This window comes from Capra hircus, unplaced genomic scaffold (genome assembly GCF_001704415.2).
Source record: "Capra hircus breed San Clemente unplaced genomic scaffold, ASM170441v1, whole genome shotgun sequence".
NCBI classification, from domain to species: Eukaryota; Metazoa; Chordata; class Mammalia; order Artiodactyla; family Bovidae; genus Capra; species Capra hircus.
Window position 1 is genome coordinate 12238 of NW_017189686.1, and position 18544 is coordinate 30781.

The following is an 18544-nucleotide window of genomic DNA, read 5'->3' on the forward strand; positions in this document are numbered from 1 at the left end:
TTGCATTTGATCCTAACTAAATAAAATGACCTATTTACGGTCTATGAAACGTACATTGTACACCTGCCTTAATTATGAGAGAGAAGGACACACTGGCCAGAAGTAAGGGACGCCCCTGTTAAACGTTGAGATTAAAAGCCGCTCTGCCCGGGCCCCGGATGCGGGACCTTCTGTGAAGAGACTCCCTTCCCAGATGCCAGGCCGGGTGGACGCCGTCTGCGTGCTAGTCTGTTTTTGTTTGTTTAAACCTTAAAGAAATGTACCCTTGACTTGTTTAACGTTCTTTGCTTTGACAAAATACAAAACTGCTGAAAGCCACGCTCCTCCGGGGCGGTTTCTCAGAGAAACCTGGCAAGTGGGGCTCCGGCCCGGTTCTCAGCTTGGCTCAGACCAAGCCGCTTTCTGATTATAGACGGGCTGCTGCTAGCGGTGACGCGGCGCCCGCTTCTTCCAGAAAGGCTGCGTCCTTCACGCGCGGCCCACCTGGGGGCTCCTGTCGAAAGGCGGCGAGCAGCAGCACGAACGGTCGCTGCCTTTCGCGCGCCTTTTTTCCGCCTCCGCCTCTCACGTCGCCGACCCAACTCCAGACGCAGGCTGAGGGGCCGCGCGCTCCCTCGCGTCCCCACGCCGCTCGGCGCCAGCCCTGGGCCCGGCGTCTCGCCCGCTCCTCGGGAAGAGGCGGCGCACAGCCCGCCCCCCGCCCGCGGCCGCCCCTCTCCGCGAGACACCCCTCGACCCGCCGGAACCGCGGGGCACGCCGGGAGGGCGGCGCGAAGGGTGACGTCACACCGCGCCCCCGACGCAGGCGCGTGCGCGAGGCCGGTGGGACTACGCTTCCCAGGGGGCCACGCGGCGCGCCCACTTCCGGCGGCCGGTGCGAGGCCCGGAAGCGGCGCGGCGGCGAATCCAGCGGCTCCAGGGCGGCGGCGGCGGCGGCGGCGGCGGGCATGCGGGGCAGCCGGCGGCCCGCGGCGCGCGGCGCGTTCGTTCCCCGGCGGTGGCGGCGGCGCGCGGCGGCTCTCGCGTGAGCGGCGGCGGCCGGAGCGTCCGGCAGGGCGCCCGACGGGCGGAGTGCCCGCGTCTGAGAGGCGGCCCGGCCGGGCCCGGCGGCGGCGCCATGTGGAGCGGCCGGAGCTCCTTCACCAGCCTGGTCGTGGGCGTGTTCGTGGTGTACGTGGTGCACACCTGCTGGGTCATGTACGGCATCGTCTACACCCGCCCATGCTCCGGCCACGGCCGCTGCATCCAGCCCTACCTGGCGCAGAGGCCCAAGCTGCAGGTGAGCGCGGGCCCCCAGCCCGACCTCCGCCCTCGGGCGGGCGGGCCGAGCCGGGCGCCAGAGTCCCCGCCGCGAGCCCCGACGACCCTCGGCCCGCAGCTGGCCCCTGTACCCCCGCCCCGCCCGGCGGCCAGCCTCAGTCTTCAGCAGGCGTCCCTCCGCGGCAGGCCCGCCCCTCACAGCCATCGTGTCACCGCCGAGTTCTGTCCCCTGAGGAACGGCAGGCACCTTCCCTGCAGCGGCCGCTCAGGTCTTCCTCTGTCGGCGCCCTGCGCTTTCTGCCAGGGCCCTCGCAGGCTTGATTTTCTTGACGGTCCTTTTTCCAGCTCAGTGTGTATACCACCACGCGCTCTAACCTGGGCGCTGAGAACAACGTGGATCTGGTCTTGAACGTGGAGGACTTCGACGTGGAGTCGAAATTTGAAAGGTACGGATGTGGGCAAGGTGACAGGCAAGCCCCGTGAACACTGAGATTGTTGAAGAGTCAGTGTGTGTGAGAGAGAAGTGTGCCTCCGAGAAGTGGCGGTATCGACCGTCTCGTGCACGCCAGAGGTTTCAGCTGCAAACATCTGTGAAACGCAGGCAGCAAACTTCGTTTCACTTGAAAGTGACAGCTGAGCAGTGTGTTGCTTCGGAAGTAGCTTACCCGACTTCTAACAGCTGTGGGTTGCAGCTTGGCCCTGGGGAGTTTCCGGAGGGGTGGGGATGGGTGCAGACGACGTGGAGAACAGAGCTTACACAGTTCGACAGCAAACCTTGTGTTTTCCCAACAGAGGTGGTTCAGTTCTGTTATCTAGAAGGGAAAAGAGAAGGATGGAGGGAAGAATTTAGCAGAAAATCAAAATTAAGTGAAGTGTATCTTTATAGAGAAGAGCAAGCAGTGTAGACATGGAAGTACGCAGTGTAACTCTTTAAAGCTGCATGTTACTGATGGTTCTAGTTTTTTAAGTTTCAAGAAACTTGATTTTAAGAGCGACGTGCTCGTCGCGAGTCCTCCTCTCCCGTCTTTGTTGTCTGGGAGGCGGCAAGACGAGTACTGGGGTGCGTGACGTCGTGCAGGGCCCGAGTCCCGTGGGAGAGCTGCTGTGGGTACGGGGTGGGTCGTGCGTGCCTGAGGTCGGCCCGCAACCTCAGCCGCGGGAATGCAGGCTTTGCGGCAGCCGCCCATGCTTTCAGGGTACGTTGTGTAAACGTACATTTAGGATTTCAGTAACATCTAGGCGGGTGGGTTTTACTTTTAGTACTTCTCAGCCGACAGTAATCGGTTTGGGTTCAAAATGGCATTTTCTATACACGCACGTGCATGGCCTCTGCTTCCACAGGACAAAACACGCACGGTGTCATTGTCTTCGTCTGTGTCGTTTCAGGACAGTCAACGTCTCTGTTCCCAAGAAAACGAGGAACAACGGCACGCTGTACGCCTACGTCTTCCTCCACCACGCCGGCATCCTGCCCTGGAACGATGGGAAGCAGGTGCACCTGGTGAGCCCACTAACCACCTACATGGTCCCCAAGCCAGAGGAGGTCAACCTGCTCACCGGGGGACCCGCAGCGCAGGTGAGCGGTGCCGGCGGAAGGAGGCCTGCTGGCCCCTTGCAGGCCACACGTGTCTGCACGTGCGGTCATCTATGTTGAGTTAGTGACGTGCAGTCTGCGTGTTCGGTGACTTTCTTTACCTGGACTCCTGCTCGGGTCACCGGGCCTCTGAGCCCTGGGAGTGTGTGTGCAGGGCGGAGGGTCGGTGCGGGGTGGCCCGCCTCAGCTACGGTCAGACTTGGAGCTGGCAACGCTGTGCTGGGGCAGGAAGGGCAGCGCCGGGGTGTTGATTCTAAGGATGTGACCTAAGTTAGGAGAAAGGCAGGAGTACAAAGTGTGTCTCTTACACCTAGAAAACCACACGCGCAGGGAAGGCTGGTGGGCACGCACTTGGCCGTGACCTTGGCGGGGACGGAACAGAGGTAGCCTGGTGTTCGGGGCCATGTGCCCTGGAAGGAGAGTCTTTCACGGCCAGGGGTGGCAGCTCGCCGGGAGGTGTCCGCACCGTCTTCTCTGTGTCCCTGGAAAGGCCCCCGGTTCCCTTCCCGTGCAGACTGCACAACGCTGCCCCAGGGCCTTCCTAGGAGGCCTGTGGAGGGCGGAGGGTGGCTCTGGATCGGGCGGGTGCTGAGTCAGCATCAGCTCTTGCTGCTTCTGGGAAGACGGTTCTGGTGTCACCACTGGAGCTGAACTGGAGCTGGAGAACGGAGATAAACAGAGCATCACTGTTCACGGGGCTGCTCAGGCCTACCGTCAAGGTCTCCCCACCGGGAAGGGTTTGTTCTGAATTTAGTGGGTTTAGGCTTGTTGCCCAGGCGCGGACACGCCCCCTTCCAGAAGGCTGGGCAGAGCTGCTTTAGAAGCGTCTCGGTTCAGGCTCCTTGCAGGCTGCAGGGCTCTCATCTCCAGACTGCCTGCGCCTCCTGTGACTGTTCAGGGCTCGGCCTTCCTGGGACCCCCACTCGGGCTGCGGGCCCAGGATAGAAGTCCATGAGACCCAGGATCACGTGCTCTGGAACAGCAGGCCTTCGGCTTCTGCTGTTAGCAGGCTGTGGGGAGAGAGGGTCTGGGCGAGGGCCGCCGGGGTGCCCCTTGGGCCTGCTCGGGGCTGCACTCTCTGCTCACAGGCTCCCAGGTGAGGGTTCCGCACCCCGCCCCCCAGACCCGCTGGGCCCGCCGCTCCTGGCCTTTCCCTGCTGAGTCAGCGCTCATGTTCAGCAGCAGACCGAGGCCGAGAAGAGGCCGACGAGTGCCCTGGATGAGCCCGTTTCTCACTGGAGGCCCAGACTGACCCTGAACGTGATGGTGGACGACTTCGTCTTTGACGGAGCCTCCCTGCCTGCAGACGTGCAGCGCTACATGAAAATGTAGGTGCCACTGAGGCCCCGGGGCAGGCCCGCTGTGGGTCCCGCGCCCAGGGAGTCGCGTGCAGCCCGGTGTGGGTCCCGCGCCCAGCCTAACGTGCACAGCCCACTGTGGGTCCTGCGCTCAGCTTGAGCATCGCTCATGCACCCCCTGAGCCGACAGCAGAGGGGGGATCCTGTGGGTGGGGGAGCCCCTGGGATCACGGTTGGCCACAGTCCAGGAGCAGATGGGCCGCACCTGCACCCCTGAGCCCTCTGCACTGGGGAGCCGGGGGCTGCCTGGAGTGCCCCCGGCCGTCCTGCCTCGCTGATCAGACCTGCCACCATGACCGGGAGGGAAGAAGGGAGCAGCAGGCGTTTGTCTCAGAGGGACAGTGGGGAACCCGATTCGGCCGAGTCACCCTGTACCCTCGGAGGTCTCCCCTCTGTGCATCCCGTGACCTTGCACCCCACTCCCTCAGCTTAAATACTGACCGTCAGGTCCCCCTCTTAGCTGCCGCTTGCCACCGGGAGGGCGACCGTTGAACCGGCTCGGCTCGCCCTGCATTTCTGCTCTGCAGGGAGCCCCCGACGCCCCGTCCGGCCCAGGTCGACACGTGGCTCCCGGACACGCGCTGAGAGCCGTTGCCCCCCATACTCTCAGCGGCTCCTCTGGGGTGGTCACGATGCCTCACCTTTTGTCAAGTTCTCATTTTTAAACGCTGGGTGCGTTCGTAGTTGAGAGTGTGTGGGCCACTGGGCGTGAGGCCCCTGCCTGCCTCCTCCCAAGCCTGTGGCTCTCACGTCTCGCCGCGCCCCGGACCCCTGTGTGGGCGCACGCATGGCCCCTCATTCTTCTCTGCGTCCTGAATGGCGTCCCACTGAGCGCCCGGTGCCCAGCCTCACCGCGTTCTCCAGTGGCAGCTCTGAGGGGGAGCGTGGTGCACGGGCCCCTCCACTCCCCTTGGGAACGTGAGTCCTGGGCCTGCCAGCGACCAGAAGCCGCTGGAGTCGTGGCCGGGGGAGCGGTCTGTGAGGGAGACCCAGCATCCTGGGGCTTCGGTCCTCCCGGATGCAGGAGCCCCCTGGTGACCTGGAGACGGCTCCGCCCCCAGGATCCAGCTGGGGAAGACAGTGCAGTACCTGCCCATCCTGTTCATCGACCAGCTGAGCAACCGCGTCAAGGACCTCATGGTGAGTCGGCCGCCGCCCCCAACCCCAGCACAGCTCGCACACTGCCGGCGGCGGGTCCCACCCGTGACAAGCACGGAGCCCTGGGATGCTGCTTATCCCTCAAGTGGTTGTGGCTGTGGCTCCGCGGGGGTCGGGTTTCTGGTGTGGTGGTATCTGGAGCAGAGCCTGCCTCCTCCAGGCTGGCACCCGGTCACCTGCACCCCCAGGGTGGGCTGGGCTGGCAGCAGCACTAACAGCTGACACCTGGGGCTGCTAACCGCTGCAGGCACCGTGCTGGATGCCTCGCAGCACCCGAACAGCCGTGTCTCCAACCTGCAGGGACTCAGGTAGGTCAGGGAGGTGACCTGTCTGCAGAGGCCTTCTGCTTAGCGTCTGCTGGGCAGAGCTCAGCTGTGCGGAGTTAGGTATTACGGGACACCTCCCCTCCACACACAGTCACACGTCAATTCCAAGTGTCCTCGAGGGCCCCTTTGAGGGGCCTTGGCATCTGGTCCCTGGGCAGGGGCGCAGGCTCCATGGGCCTCTTCTCGACTCAGCTGCCCACGTGGGTCCCCGCGCCTGCCCAGAAGGCGCTGGGGCTGTTGTCAGGAGAGACCACAGGGTTCGAGTGATGGACAGGACCTTGGGGAGTGAGGGCTTCCTGCAGGAGGCTCCTGCAGGTCTCCCGAGGAGGGTGTGGTGCCGGGCCCACGGGGCCAGTCTGGCGCAGGGCCAGACCACCACCGCTCCCCCCCAGGTCATCAACCGCTCCAGCACCGAGCTGCCACTCACCGTGTCCTACGACAAGATCTCGCTGGGGCGGCTGCGCTTCTGGATCCACATGCAGGACGCCGTCTACTCGCTGCAGCAGTTCGGTGAGGCCGCCAGGCGCGCCCTGGGAGCAGGGAGTCGGGGAGCCCAGAACTCGGCGCCTGTCCGCCTGTGAGGCCCGTACCCCTTGGGCCCCGTGGGGTCCGAGGAGTTCCTCTGCAGACGAGGTGACCCCTCGGGGCCCTGTAGCGCAGGTCCACGTCGCCCCTCACTCAGGGCCTCGGTCCCCTGCAGGGTTCTCAGAGAAAGATGCTGACGAAGTGAAGGGGATCTTCGTCGACACCAACTTGTACTTCTTGGCGCTGACCTTCTTCGTGGCTGCGTTCCACGTGAGTGCTCCTGGTTTCCAGTGCAGCCTCCCCTCTCCCTGCCCCCCAGGAGAGGGGTCTACACTCAGGCTCTACCAGCTGTAGGGCTAGGTTTCATCTGTCTGGAGCCGCTTTGAAAACAAATCAAAATGAGATTAGCAAAATAGGCGTTTCCTTGTTTGAGGTCTGGCGATTCCAAGAGTTACGGTAGGGTCCTGCGGGGAGGGTCCCTGGTAGACGCAGCCGGCTGGCGACTGCTGCGAGAGCCCACCTGGGGCTGTGCTCGGGGCAGAGGGCTGGGGAGAGGCCCGGCTCCTGGCTGTAACAGCGGGTCCCCAGGCCGGGGGACCGGCCGCCAGGGAAGCTGGAGCTTGTCAGGGCCGCGCTGTGGCTGAGGTCTCCCTGAGTGGACAGTGTCTCTGATGAAGCCCGTGCTCACCCCACAGCGGGGGCGCTCATCGCTGTCCTGTCGTCTTCCAGCTGCTTTTTGACTTCCTGGCGTTTAAAAGCGACATCAGCTTCTGGAAGAAGAAGAAGAGCATGATCGGCGTGTCCACAAAAGCAGGTAGCGGTTCGGGGCCCGCGCGTGTCCGCCGAGCTGCCCCCAGGGCCACGCGGGCGGGCCGCAAGCGTACCGGACGCCCACGGGGGCCTTTGCCCGGGACCCCCGCAGCTCTTGCTTGGGACGGGCTTTTGGGTCCCCGAGGGAGCAGCCTGGGAGGGTGAGGGCAGCCTCCTAGCCGTGGTGAGCACCCCGTGCGCCTGGGGCAGGGGGCGCGGGGGCCGGTTCTCGACGCTTGTTTGCATGGGCTCGTGGTCCCGCGGGCCGCCAGGCTGGCCTCCCAGCAGGAGGTGGCTCTTCAGCTCCCATGGAGTCACTCTGAGGGAGGGGCCTGGGGTGCTCGGGTGGCCCCGCGTCTCGGGGTCTCCTGTCCTCACCTCTGGCTTCCTTCGGGGGAGGGGTCTCCTGTCCTCACTTGGGCTTCCTTCGGGGGAGGGGTCTCCTGTCCTCACTTGGGCTTCCTTCGGGGGAGGGGTCTCCTGTCCTCACTTGGGCTTCCTTCGGGGGAGGGGTCTCCTGTCCTCACCTCTGGCTTTCTTGGGGGGAGGGGTCTCCTGTCCTCACCTCTGGCTTCCTTCGGGGGAGGGGTCTCCTGTCCTCACCTCTGGCTTCCTTTGGGGGAGGGCCGCACTGAGCCCCTGGCCTTCCGCTGGCCTTGGCCGCGGTGGCGTGAGCAGGGTCTGTGGGGCCCGGGGCCCGAGTTGCCGGCGGGCAGTGCCCTGCAGGGGGCATCCCCACAGCCGCGGTGGCTCCTGAGCCTCCACTGGGAAGACAGGCACGGCTCCGGCGCAGGATCCCCTCGGGAGCTGTGTTCCCCGCGTCCCGTCCGTGCGTCGTGTCAGTGAGTGTGGCTCACACACGTCCTGGCTGAGGTGGCTTTCTGCTGGGCCCCAGCCCTTGACGGTCATTGCACGGTGTGCACTTTCCACGGCTCCCTTTCCGTGGACAGAGGGGAGACGCCCTTGAAGGTGCTGGTGTTGGGGCCGAGCGCCTGTTAGGTGTGTGCATGCGTGTGCGCCTGTGGGCGTGCGTGTGGGTGCCGCTGGCTGGCCCCGCCCCGCGCTCAGCCGCGCCCGCCCACCCCCAGTGCTCTGGCGCTGCTTCAGCACCGTGGTCATCTTCCTGTTCCTGCTGGACGAGCAGACGAGCCTCCTGGTGCTGGTGCCCGCGGGCATCGGAGCCGCCATCGAGGTGAGTGGCCCGCCTGGGCACTGGTCTGCGTGCTGCCTCGAAGCCCCTGGGGCCCAGGTGCTCAGCGCGGGTCGGGACTGGCATCTGCCTGGGGACCGGCCGGCCTGGCTAGGGCGAGGGCGCCGCTGCCTGGCTCCTCCAGCGGAGCTCCACACAGCCCCGTGTGTCTCCACCCCTCGTTCTCTCCGCCTTCGGGACGTGGTAACTCGGTGGGTGGACCCTGTGGCTGTCGCTGAACTGATGCCGTGTGGAGCAGGATGTGTAATGGGCGGTGTGGGGGTGATGGGTCAGGACACCCCCTCTCTGGAGTCCAGGGCCCCTTGGGCCTCTGGCACCACCCTCACCAGGACCCTCAGCGTGGCTTTGTCCAGGCCTTTGCCTGTGGGCACCCCTCAGGAAGTGCTGGCCGGGCCCTCCCGCAGCCACAAGTCTTGTGGAGACCGACTTCACTGTTGTGCCGACCCCACTTCGGGGGTGGCCACCGGGAGACACCCAGCCGAGGCAGGACACGGAACTCTGGGCTGCCTGCGGGGCTGGAAGAAGGTGCCAGGGCGAGTCTGGAGGTGATGGGGCTGGCCAGGCACAGGTGGATTAGGTGGGGACTTGGTCCCCAAGGGTGGACAGGCTGGGTCTGCACTGGAGACGGGCATTGGTCAGGGGCCCACCAAGTGGTCAGGCTGAGCTGGGGTGCAGCGGGGCATGAGCGGCCCGTGTCCTGATCGGTCACTGTCCCAGGAGCAGGCCGTGGCTCCTTCTGGGTCTTGGAACCTCAGGTGTGGGTTTTCCCTTCTCAGCTGTGGAAAGTGAAAAAGGCCTTGAAGATGACCATCACCTGGAGAGGCCTGCGGCCCACGTTTCAGGTAGGGGACCCCCCCCCCACCATGTCTTCTCAGGGACCCATCACCATCCCGCTGCAGCCCGCCCTTGGTGCAGGCTGACCGCTGCTCGCATCCGTTGGCTGCGTCCCCGCAGCGTGCAGTCCTGAGGGCAGGTAACCGTCTTGTGGTCAGTTGTAGGCCCGCGGGGAGACGCAGGGGTGTCTTGGTGTGGGCGGGGCAGCTCTGCCCTCAAGCCCCCTGGCCTCTGACTCCCCTGGGGTCCCCCATCCCCAGCCGTAGAAGCAGCAACCGCCTACCCCACAACCAGGCAGGATGCCAGTTAGCCCATCTCAAGTGGAGCCTCCCTCGGGGGTGGGGTCCCGCCCTGACCACACCTTGAGGGGCTCTCCAGTGTCAAGCTTCCTGGGGCGGCAGTGGGAGGTTACAGCCAGGCGGCTGCTCTGCTTTGTGTGGTGGGCCGCACGTGAAGACCCCAGGGACAGTGAGGGTCCAGGTGTGGAGTCCAGGGCGGGTCACACGTCTGTGGGGTGCAGCCTGTTGTGGTCCACGTCACCCCGGTGCGTCTGCCCTGGCTGAGGTGGAGCAGGGCGTTTGCTGAGAGCCTAGCAGGACTGGGGCAGGAAGCGGCCGTGCTGCGTGACGTCCAGGTCGATGGGCCTGCTGTGGCCCCGCGTCCCGGGCGGTGCGTTCACGGCTGCCATGCCTGGCTGGGGGCTCCTCCCGCTCAGCCTGCAGCCTGGTCCCCTCTTGGGCACAGCCAGGCTGAACCCAGGCACCAGCCTGGCCCCTGGGGTGACGTGCTTGTGTGGACTCCTTTGCAGTTTGGCGCTTGCAGCGAGTCTGAGCGGAGGACAGAGGAGTACGACGCCCAGGTGCGCCAGGGTGCTCGCCCGCAGGCGCGGGCCTGGCTGTGGCCGCCCGGGAGGAGGCCTGTCCTGGGTGTGGGACCTGCCCGCCTTAGCCGCGACCCTGGGAAGCTGCCTGCTTCTGACCCGGGAGGGGCGCTGGGGGCTCCCGGGTCCCAGTCCTGTGGGCGCCTGCGCCACGTCCTGTCCTGTTGGGAGGCGTCTTCCTCCCCGTGGGTAGCCGTGGGGCTGTGAGCCGGGCCTGTTCCGCCACGCGGGGTTACCCCTTCCGCACGGTTTTCGGGTTGGTTCACACGTCCCTTCTGCAGGGATTTTGTGTTCTGGTTTCACGGGCGTCGGCCGCATCCCAGTCTTCGTCGGGTTTTGGTAAAGCCCAGGTTGCCTTAGTGGGCAGGTGGCCCCAACAGGGAGCCTGGAGCCTTTCTTCAGAGTCCTTTGCTGGACGTCTGGTCCCCATCTGCCCCCGGTTAGGCTGTGAGTCTGGCTGTCAGGGGCCAGTGTGGATCCGCCACGCGCTTGTGGCGGGCGTCCTGTGGGTAGGTGCTCACCAGCCTGTATACTCCACGCAGCCCGGCTTCGCTGCCCTGGACATCCTGCCGCTGTGCCCTCTGGTCTGTGGGTCTAGGCGGCTGGGAGGGCGGGCCCTGACCGGGCGCCTTTTGTCCCCCAGGCCATGAAGTACTTGTCTTATCTGCTCTACCCTCTCTGCGTTGGGGGCGCTGTCTACTCGCTGCTCAACATCAAATACAAGAGGTGAGGGCACCCCGCTGACAGCCGTGGGTCCAGCGCAGCTTTGCCCTTGGCCGGGGTCCTGGCTGCCCGTTGCTGGCCCCGCGAGGCCATCTGGTCCCAGCGGGCTGGGGAGCGCTCGTGGGAGCAGACTCGTTGCTGGCCACACAGCCCGCGTCCAGAGAGGCCGGGGCCCCTGCACTGTCCCGGCCCCACCCTCCCAGCACGGGCGACCCCCGACGGCACCGGCGCTCAGGCCGGGCTCAGGGCCGCCCGCGGGCTCCGTGGTTCCGTCCCACTGGAGGTCATCGCAGGCAGCATGTCAGCCTGGTCTCTGCCGTCTCCTCGGTCGGGGCTCCGGGGAGCCCGCCGTCCTGGCAGGTGGCCCGGGCTAGCCCGCCGAGAGCAGCCCCTGCCGCGGCCCCAGCACCGGAGGGGCCGGGGGGAGCTCGGTCACGACAGAGGCCGAGCGGCACCCCCGACACATGCCCTTGCTTTCCAGCTGGTATTCCTGGCTGATCAACAGCTTCGTCAACGGTGAGCCTCCCGTCTCCGTGGCGGCATCTGTGGCGGGCCGCGTCGCGCGGCTGCCGCCTAGCCTGGCGCAGCGAGAGGTGCCGTCCAGCCCTGCCTGCCGTGCCCCGTGCCCCTCACTGGCCTGTGGGATTGGCTGTGGGCGTCATGTTCTTAGAGGGTAGTTGGTGCAGGCAGCAAGCGCTGCTGCCGTGGGCACCGCAGCCCCCGGCCCCGTGTCCCGGGGCAGCACGGCCCGCTCGGCTTGTCCAGACCGTGAGCTGCCGCTCGCAGGCCGCTGGACCCAGCTCAGCACGTTCGCTGGGTGTGGGAGGGGCCTGTCTCGGTCCCGGGCGGGAGGCGGTGGGTGACAGCAGGCAGAGCTCCTGGGCTGGCGTCCAGAGTCGGCAGCCCTGATGCCCGGGCTGGGGGCGGGCAGCATCCCGCCCTGTGCCTCCATGCCAGTGTCTCCCCAGGGGTCTATGCGTTCGGCTTCCTGTTCATGCTGCCCCAGCTCTTTGTGAACTACAAGGTAAGAGGCGCACCCTCGCCCGTGGGCCCCGCGCCCCTGGGCCGCCACGCCCTGACGCGCCCCGTCTCCTTGTCCCCAGATGAAGTCAGTGGCCCACCTGCCCTGGAAGGCCTTCACCTACAAGGTCAGTGCGTCGCCTGCGCGAGGCCCTTGGGGACTGTCCCTCGTGGCCGGGTTGTGTTGGCTGTGCTCCTGTGCAGGGGCGGTGGGGGTCGGGGGGAGGGGTTCTCCCTCAAGCACAGAGCCCCACGGTGGCCCTGGAAGCCCGGGGTCCCTGCCCCAGCCCCACAGTCTCCCGAGTGATAGCCACGCTGCTTCCTGCCACCACACGTCCTACAGCGGGTGGATGCTCCTGACCCGCTGGCTGGCGCCGGGTGCTGGGTCCCTGTCCACCAGACGGCGACTCCGGTGGTCCCAGGCCCTCGCTGCCGAGGGCTGTCTGGGCATGTCGTGGCCCGGGCACGTGCAGAGGCTGGCGCCACATGACCCTCGAGTGGCCGTGAACTAGAGCGTGCCGGATCGGGGTGGGGACAGTCAGAGCTGCCTTCCGCTTTGGACCTGCGCGGGGATTCCGTGCGGGCGGCTCCGTGACCCCGGGCTCCCGGCGGCGCTTCTCCGTCCTGTTTCCGGGGGGTGGGCGGGACGCCCGGCCGTGGGGTCTGTGCCAGCATCACCCTGGGCCCAGGACCCCTGCTACTGCCCGCTGTGGTGGCTCTCGAGTCACGGGCGGCGAGTGCCCGCGTGCCCGGGCGGCTCTGGTCTCACGGCCCCGCCCACCCGCAGGCCTTCAACACCTTCATTGACGACGTGTTCGCCTTTGTCATCACCATGCCCACCTCCCACCGGCTGGCCTGCTTCAGGGACGATGTGGTGTTCCTCGTGTACCTGTGCCAGCGGTGGTGAGTGCGGCCCCAGTCCCGCTCCCGGGGGAGGCGTTGGCTCGGGGCCCGGCGCCCGGCGCAGGAGCACTGTCTGTCTGACCGCCCCGCGAGCACGTCGCCCCCTGCTCGGCAAAGCGTGAGGCTGGCACGGCCCTGCTGAGCGCGTGTCAGGAGCCCGGGCTCTGGCCCCCGCCTCGGCGTGGGTGCAGCTGCCGGCGGCGGCCTCGGGAGCAGAGGTCTGGCCTGACCATTCCAGGAACGGCAGGAGGGCACACGGCAAGCCCACACCGGTCTCTCCCACGGGGCCTGACCCTCCGAGTCCTGGCTCCCCTGCTCCCAGGACACGCGTGTTCCCCCTCGCACGCCAGCCAGCCTGACGCCCACATGGTCTCGTTGCAGGCTTTATCCCGTGGATAAGAGTAGAGTGAACGAGTTTGGGGAGTCCTACGAGGAGGCCCCTCAGCGGAAACCCCACACAGACTGAGCCGGGCAGGGCGCCGCTGCAGAGGGCCGGTGGCTCGGGTGGGCCTCCTGCCATCACAGCCTCTACGTTGCCAAACCCCCGAGTGTCCCTCATGGCCTCGGGTGCCTCCATGCCGTGTCCGCGGTGCCGACGGTGCTGATGCCGCCGCTGGCACGGACGTCCATCCTGGTCACTAGGTCCGGGAGCGTCTGGTGCCCACGGGTGCTGGGCGGCTCCTGCGGGGTCCCCACCCCGGATACCGTCTCCTGGGGTCTGTGGGCGCTCCTCACGGGGATTTCACATGCCTCCTTAAATCCATTCCATATAGACTCTGGGGTCAAATGGCTTTTTCCTTTTTGTTTAAATTTGACTATTTTACAGCTTAATGTATGTATGTTTCTATTTTAAAATAAATTTCTCTGGCTGTGCACTCTTCGTGGCCTGACATGACGTAGGTTTCAGATAGTGGCGTTTATCCCATTCCCAGAAATGAACACACGATGGGGTTTGTGTACGTGTTTGTCAACAGGAGATTTCAGGAATCTCGGACCACAAGTCTTGTTACGCATCTGCGTCTGGTTTTGAAGCTGAGTCATCGCCGTGTCCTGGGGGCCAGTAGACGAGTTTTGTTAGAGAAACACCCTAGGGCTCTCCCTCACAGAGGGAGAAGCAGGGCGGGGAGGTGTCTGCAGCCAGGGAAGATGAGGGTGAGAGCTGGTGGTCAGTCGTGTTCCCTGAGACTCATTCTTGGAGCCTGTTTGCATGATGTGGGCACGCGAGCACGTCCGCATCTCAGCCCCTGAGGCTGGCTCTGAGCCCAGACCTCATCAGTGGGATCTCCTTGGTGATGTCTACACTGGCAGGCTGTGGCCTCCAGCGGTGTCTCCAGGAGGGCATCCAGGGCCCCTCCGTGGCCAGAACATGGGGCCAGGTGTGGGCTGGCGTCGAGGTGGCTCTCAGGGTCAGATCTGTGTGTCCCTCCTCAAGTCCTCAAGGCCAGACGGAACCCCACCCAGGAGTCAGCTGCAGCACGTGCCCCTGTTAGGGGAGAGAAGCTGCTGACTTAGAAGGCTTCCCCACCCCTGAAAGTGTATCAGCACATTGCAACATGAAGGGCTTCACAGACAGGCAGAAGCAGGAGGAACTCCTCCCAGCAAATCTGCTCTTTGAGAAGCCTCACAGGGAGGCCTTACCAGCAGGGGAGAGGGCAGCGGGAGCGATCTGATCTGGGCGAAGGAGGGGAAGCCCGGGAGGCAGCAGCCACGCGGGTGAGTCTCGACTCACTTGCTCATTTACGGTATCTAAAAAAAACCCCACTTGCAGCTAAAGTAATAGTGGGGTTCTGCGGGGTTCCACAGAGCCACACACTGGGTGTGAAGACACGATGGACTCCGGGGGAACTGCCATGGGTTACAGACGAGACCTCCGCAGTTCATCAGCCAATGGGGGAAGCAAACGCTTGGCGCAAGAGCAAATGGGGCAATGTGGGGAGAGAGTGAGAGCTGACGGGGCAAGTCGACACGCAGCTCAGCCCCGCACGGTAACGGTCACACGGAATGCCCATGGTTCAGACACCCCGCCGCAAGGCAGAGGTCACCAGGCCAAAGGAAGAGCGGGCCCCAGGGACACAGGTTGAAACCAAACACAGACATCCACCACGTTAACATCAGGAAAGTATATTTCAGAGAAGCTCCATAACGTTACCAAGAAATAAAGTGTTGTTATAAAAATGAAAGTATTAAAAAGACATAATAGCTTCTTATTGGGCACATGAACATGTTGAAAGGTTGAACATGCTGAAAATGAAAGTCACTCAGTTGTGTCCAACTCTGCGGCCGCATGGACTGCTGAGTCCGTGGAATTTTCTAGGCCAGAACACTGGTAGTGGGTATCTATTCCCTTCTCCAGGGGAATCTTCCCAGCCCAGGGATCGAATCCGGGTCTCCCGAGTTGCAGGCAGATTCTTTGCCAGCTGAGCCCCCAGGGAAGCTCAGGAATGCTGGAGAGGGAGCCTAGCCCTTCTCCAGCAGATCTTCCCAACCCAGGAATCAAACCGGGGCCTCCTCAATTCAACTGCAGGCGGATTCTTCACCAGCTGAGCCCCCAGGGACGCTCTCCAGTGATGGGACAGGTGGAGAGGGACGGGACACAGTGAGGAGGGCACGGCAGCGCTCCCCTGATGTTACTTTGCTGCCAAAGAATCAAAATCTAATCAAGAGGAAGCCTTGGATGAACCCAAACAGGAGCATTCTACAAAATGAGTGACCGCCTAAAATCTTCAAAATTGTCAAGGTTATGAAGGTCCAGGAAAGACTGAGGAGCTTCCTCGATGCCACGGAACTGAATGCGGCATGAAGCTCTGGACGGGACCCTTCTTCTTTCAGAGAAGTTGCAGCAATTTGCAGACACCAGTGGGGCCTGGGGGTTTACTGTGAGTAATGAATGCATCAGTGTTAATTTCCTTACTTTGATGGTTCATTTTGACTATGTATGAGAGAATACCCTTAGTTGAGAAATCCCCAATAACATATTGGGGATTATCAGACATCATATCAACAGCTAACTGTTGAATCAGTTCCGAAAAATAAAAGTTTGGGGGACTTCCCAGGGTGCTCTGTGATTCCACAGCAGGGGGCATGAGTTCATCCCAGGTCGAGGAGCTAAGATCTCACATGTTGAGGGGTACAGCAAAAATAGATTAATTTTAAAAAGAAAAGTTTTTATACAGTTCTGCCATTTTTCTATAAATTTCAGGTTGTTTAAAAATTATTAATAAAATAAATATACTCAAAAAAAAAAAAATGCAAGGCGAGCTAGTCCACGGGGAAATTTCAGTGTCGAGTCAGAAGCTGACAGAAGTGTAAGCAGATCTCCCTGGGAACAGAGGGGACTTGAACACTTGGACTCTGCACGACCTGTTGCAGACACTCCTCCCAAATTCAGGAGTGTGCACGCCAAGAGCACGCAGGCCACTTACCAAGAATATCCTGCACAATAAATCCAGCCTAAACAACATGAACTGCTTTAAGAACACACAAATTACACTCTTCAGCCCCAGTGGGACTGAGTTGAAAATCAATAACAGATCTGGGAAAATCTCCAAATATTTAGAAATTAAACATCACCACTTTGACAGAAACCATGGATCAAAGAAGAAGCCAAAAGGGAAATGAGAAAGTATCTTGAGCTGAATGAAAATTAAAACACAGACTGCTCACGTTCACGGTCCTTGATGGGGACACAGAGGCACTAACGACCTCCAGCAGGGACAGGCTCGCGTGTCCTCAGCGCTCGCCTTCGGAAACCAGGAGAGCAGACGAGACCTCGGGGAAGGGGCGCAGCCCGTGTGAGAGCCGGAGTCCGGGACGCAGAGACGAGTGCAGAATGGCAACAGCAGCGCGTGTGCTTCAGGATGATCAACAGGAGCAGTGCACCTCCAGCCAGACTGCGGAGGAGGGGAGAGAAGACGCAATCACAGCAGCAGTTAAGAGGGAGGAGACAGCTCCGGATGGCACACGTGTGTGAGCAGCAGCAGGAGAACCTCAGGGCGGCTGGTGCCCACACGGCCAACCGCGTGGAGAGACAGACAGATCCCTAGAGAGACAAACCACCCATGCCCACGGGGAAGCCCAGGGCCAGACGGCTTCCAGCAGCTTTGCTTGGCACTTCGGGAACAGGGGGTACCAGCACGCAGGTGCCATTCCCAGGAGAGCGAGCAGGAGGTCCGCCCAGGCCCTGCACGCCCAGGTCAGACAGACATTGCGCTCTGCCCCTACCCCAGAGCGGCCCGCAGGCTCCCGTCTGTTTCTGCCCGAGCTCTCACCCACGGCTTCCACTGCCTAGCCCACGTTTCTGAGGTCAGCCCTGCCCGCCTGCAGCGCGTCCTTTAGAAACCAGCTGCTTCCGGGTTTCTGCCTGCACGAGGGCCCTTACTTACCCTCGTCCTAGAGACACAGCCTGCGGCCTTCTGGGCTGCCTCCGTCTGAGGCCTGGGTGCTCTCCGCCGAGCGTGGCGGCCCGTCCGACCCCCTCTCCAGGCAAGGCGCTGATCCCAGCAGCAGTGGGGGCCCCGGGCCCATCTCTCAGAAGCGCCTCCTCCACGCGATGCTCCTCTGCAGCGACCTGTTCTCACCTCCCCTCCTGTTCTCAGCCTCCGGGTCCCTGTGCTGAACTCGGGGGCATTCCAGAGAGCGAGCTGTTTCCACGGCACTCATGTCCTCTGCTTGGTACTTAGTTCATGTGCTGAACTTTCCGTTATTCATAATATGGTTCCAGACGTCCTCTTTGATTTTGGTTGTTTCTCGTAAGCCTCCTGGTCTGTCTGAACGGCCTTCCCCTCTGCTTGCCTCTGTGTCTGCACAGAGGACATGGCAGCACCAGGCGCAGCGTCCTTCGGTGGCTGCAGCAGCCGCAGGCCCGACCCTGCCGCCTTGCATATTGGGGTCCGTCTGCTCTCGCTCACGGGACTGTCTCCCTCCTTCTGTGTCCTGGAGGGTTTGGGTTGTGTGCTCATGCTCAGTATGGATCTCGGGGAGGGGATCCCCTGATGGTTCAGTGGTTAAGCATCTGCCCGCCAGTGCAGGGGACGTGGGTTTCATCCCTGGTCCAGGAAGATCCCACATGCCATGGGGCAGCTAAGCCCTTGGGCCTACAGCCTGTGCCCCACAACAAGAGCAGCCCCCCACCAGCCGTGAGAAGCCCGCGCACCGCAACTAGAGAAAGACCCCACAGAAATGAAGGCCCAGTGCAGCCAAAAACAAAATGAGTAAATAAAAACTAAAAAGAAAGCTCATCTGAGGCCAGCATTTTGGTGACTCCTTCCAGGGAGGATCAGAGCCGGGCCTGTGGGCAGAAATGCCTGGAGACCCTCCAGGGTGACATAGATGATGTCAGTGTGTATAGCTGAACCCCATGAACAGTATGAAAATGCAAAAAGATATGACACTGAAAGATGAACTCCTCAGATCAGTAGGTGCCCAATGTGCTGCTGGAGAAGAGGGGAGAAGTAACTCCAGAGAGAACGAAGAGACGCAGCCAGAGCAAAACCATCACCCAGCTGTGGAGGCGCCTGGCGATGGAAGTCAGGTCTGACGCTGCAAAGAACAATACTGCACAGGAACCTGGAATGCAGAGCCAAGAATCCAGGTAGATCGGCAGTGGTCACAGGAGACGGCGAGAGTGAGCATCGGCACTTGGGAAATCAGCTCAGCTCAGCTCAGCTCAGCTCAGTCGCTCAGTCGTGTCCGACTCTTTGCGACCCCATGAATCGCAGCACGCCAGGCCTCCCTGTCCATCACCAACTCCCGGAGTTCACTCAGACTCATCTCCATCGAGTCCGTGATGCCATCCAGCCATCTCATCCTCGGTCGTCCCCTTCTCCTCCTGCCCCCAATCCCTCCCAGCATCAGAGGCTTTTCCAATGACTCAACTCTTCACATGAGGTGGCCAAAGTACTGGAGCTTCAGCTTTAGCATCATTGCTTCCAAAGAATCCCAGGG

General features: G+C 62.9%; 1 protein-coding gene across 4 annotated transcripts; it reads left to right on the top strand.

Moving 5' to 3' along the window:
- The first annotated feature begins 905 nt into the window (after nucleotides 1-905).
- On the top strand, nucleotides 906-13496 carry CLPTM1L (CLPTM1 like). Of its 4 annotated transcripts, none has more exons than XM_018044674.1 (18): nucleotides 906-1279; nucleotides 1606-1706; nucleotides 2647-2836; nucleotides 4034-4182; nucleotides 5274-5352; nucleotides 6089-6206; nucleotides 6397-6491; nucleotides 6951-7035; nucleotides 8120-8223; nucleotides 8646-8786; nucleotides 9018-9083; nucleotides 9884-9934; nucleotides 10599-10681; nucleotides 11160-11194; nucleotides 11647-11702; nucleotides 11782-11826; nucleotides 12486-12601; nucleotides 12983-13496. In XM_018044674.1, the coding sequence occupies exons 1-18, from the start codon at nucleotides 1118-1120 to the stop codon at nucleotides 13065-13067; spliced, it is 1761 nt and encodes a 586-aa protein (XP_017900163.1). In that variant the 5' UTR covers nucleotides 906-1117; the 3' UTR covers nucleotides 13068-13496. The 4 variants fall into 4 exon arrangements, with proteins under 4 accessions (XP_017900163.1, XP_017900164.1, XP_017900165.1 ...); XM_018044675.1 differs by having other exon boundaries at nucleotides 4037-4182; XM_018044676.1 differs by lacking the exon at nucleotides 8646-8786.
- Nucleotides 13497-18544: the final 5048 nt, after the last annotated feature.

What these genes read in the sequence shown, in the direction of transcription:
- CLPTM1L (XM_018044674.1), top strand. Translation starts at nt 1,118, where the DNA reads ATGTGGAGCGGCCGGAGCTCCTTCACCAGCCTGGTCGTGGGCGTGTTC. An exon ending in GTGCAGCGCTACATGAAAAT is followed by an intron (nt 4,183 to 5,273) that starts GTAGGTGCCACT and finishes CTCCGCCCCCAG; the next exon opens with GATCCAGCTGGGGAAGACAG. An exon ending in CTACTCGCTGCAGCAGTTCG is followed by an intron (nt 6,207 to 6,396) that starts GTGAGGCCGCCA and finishes GGTCCCCTGCAG; the next exon opens with GGTTCTCAGAGAAAGATGCT.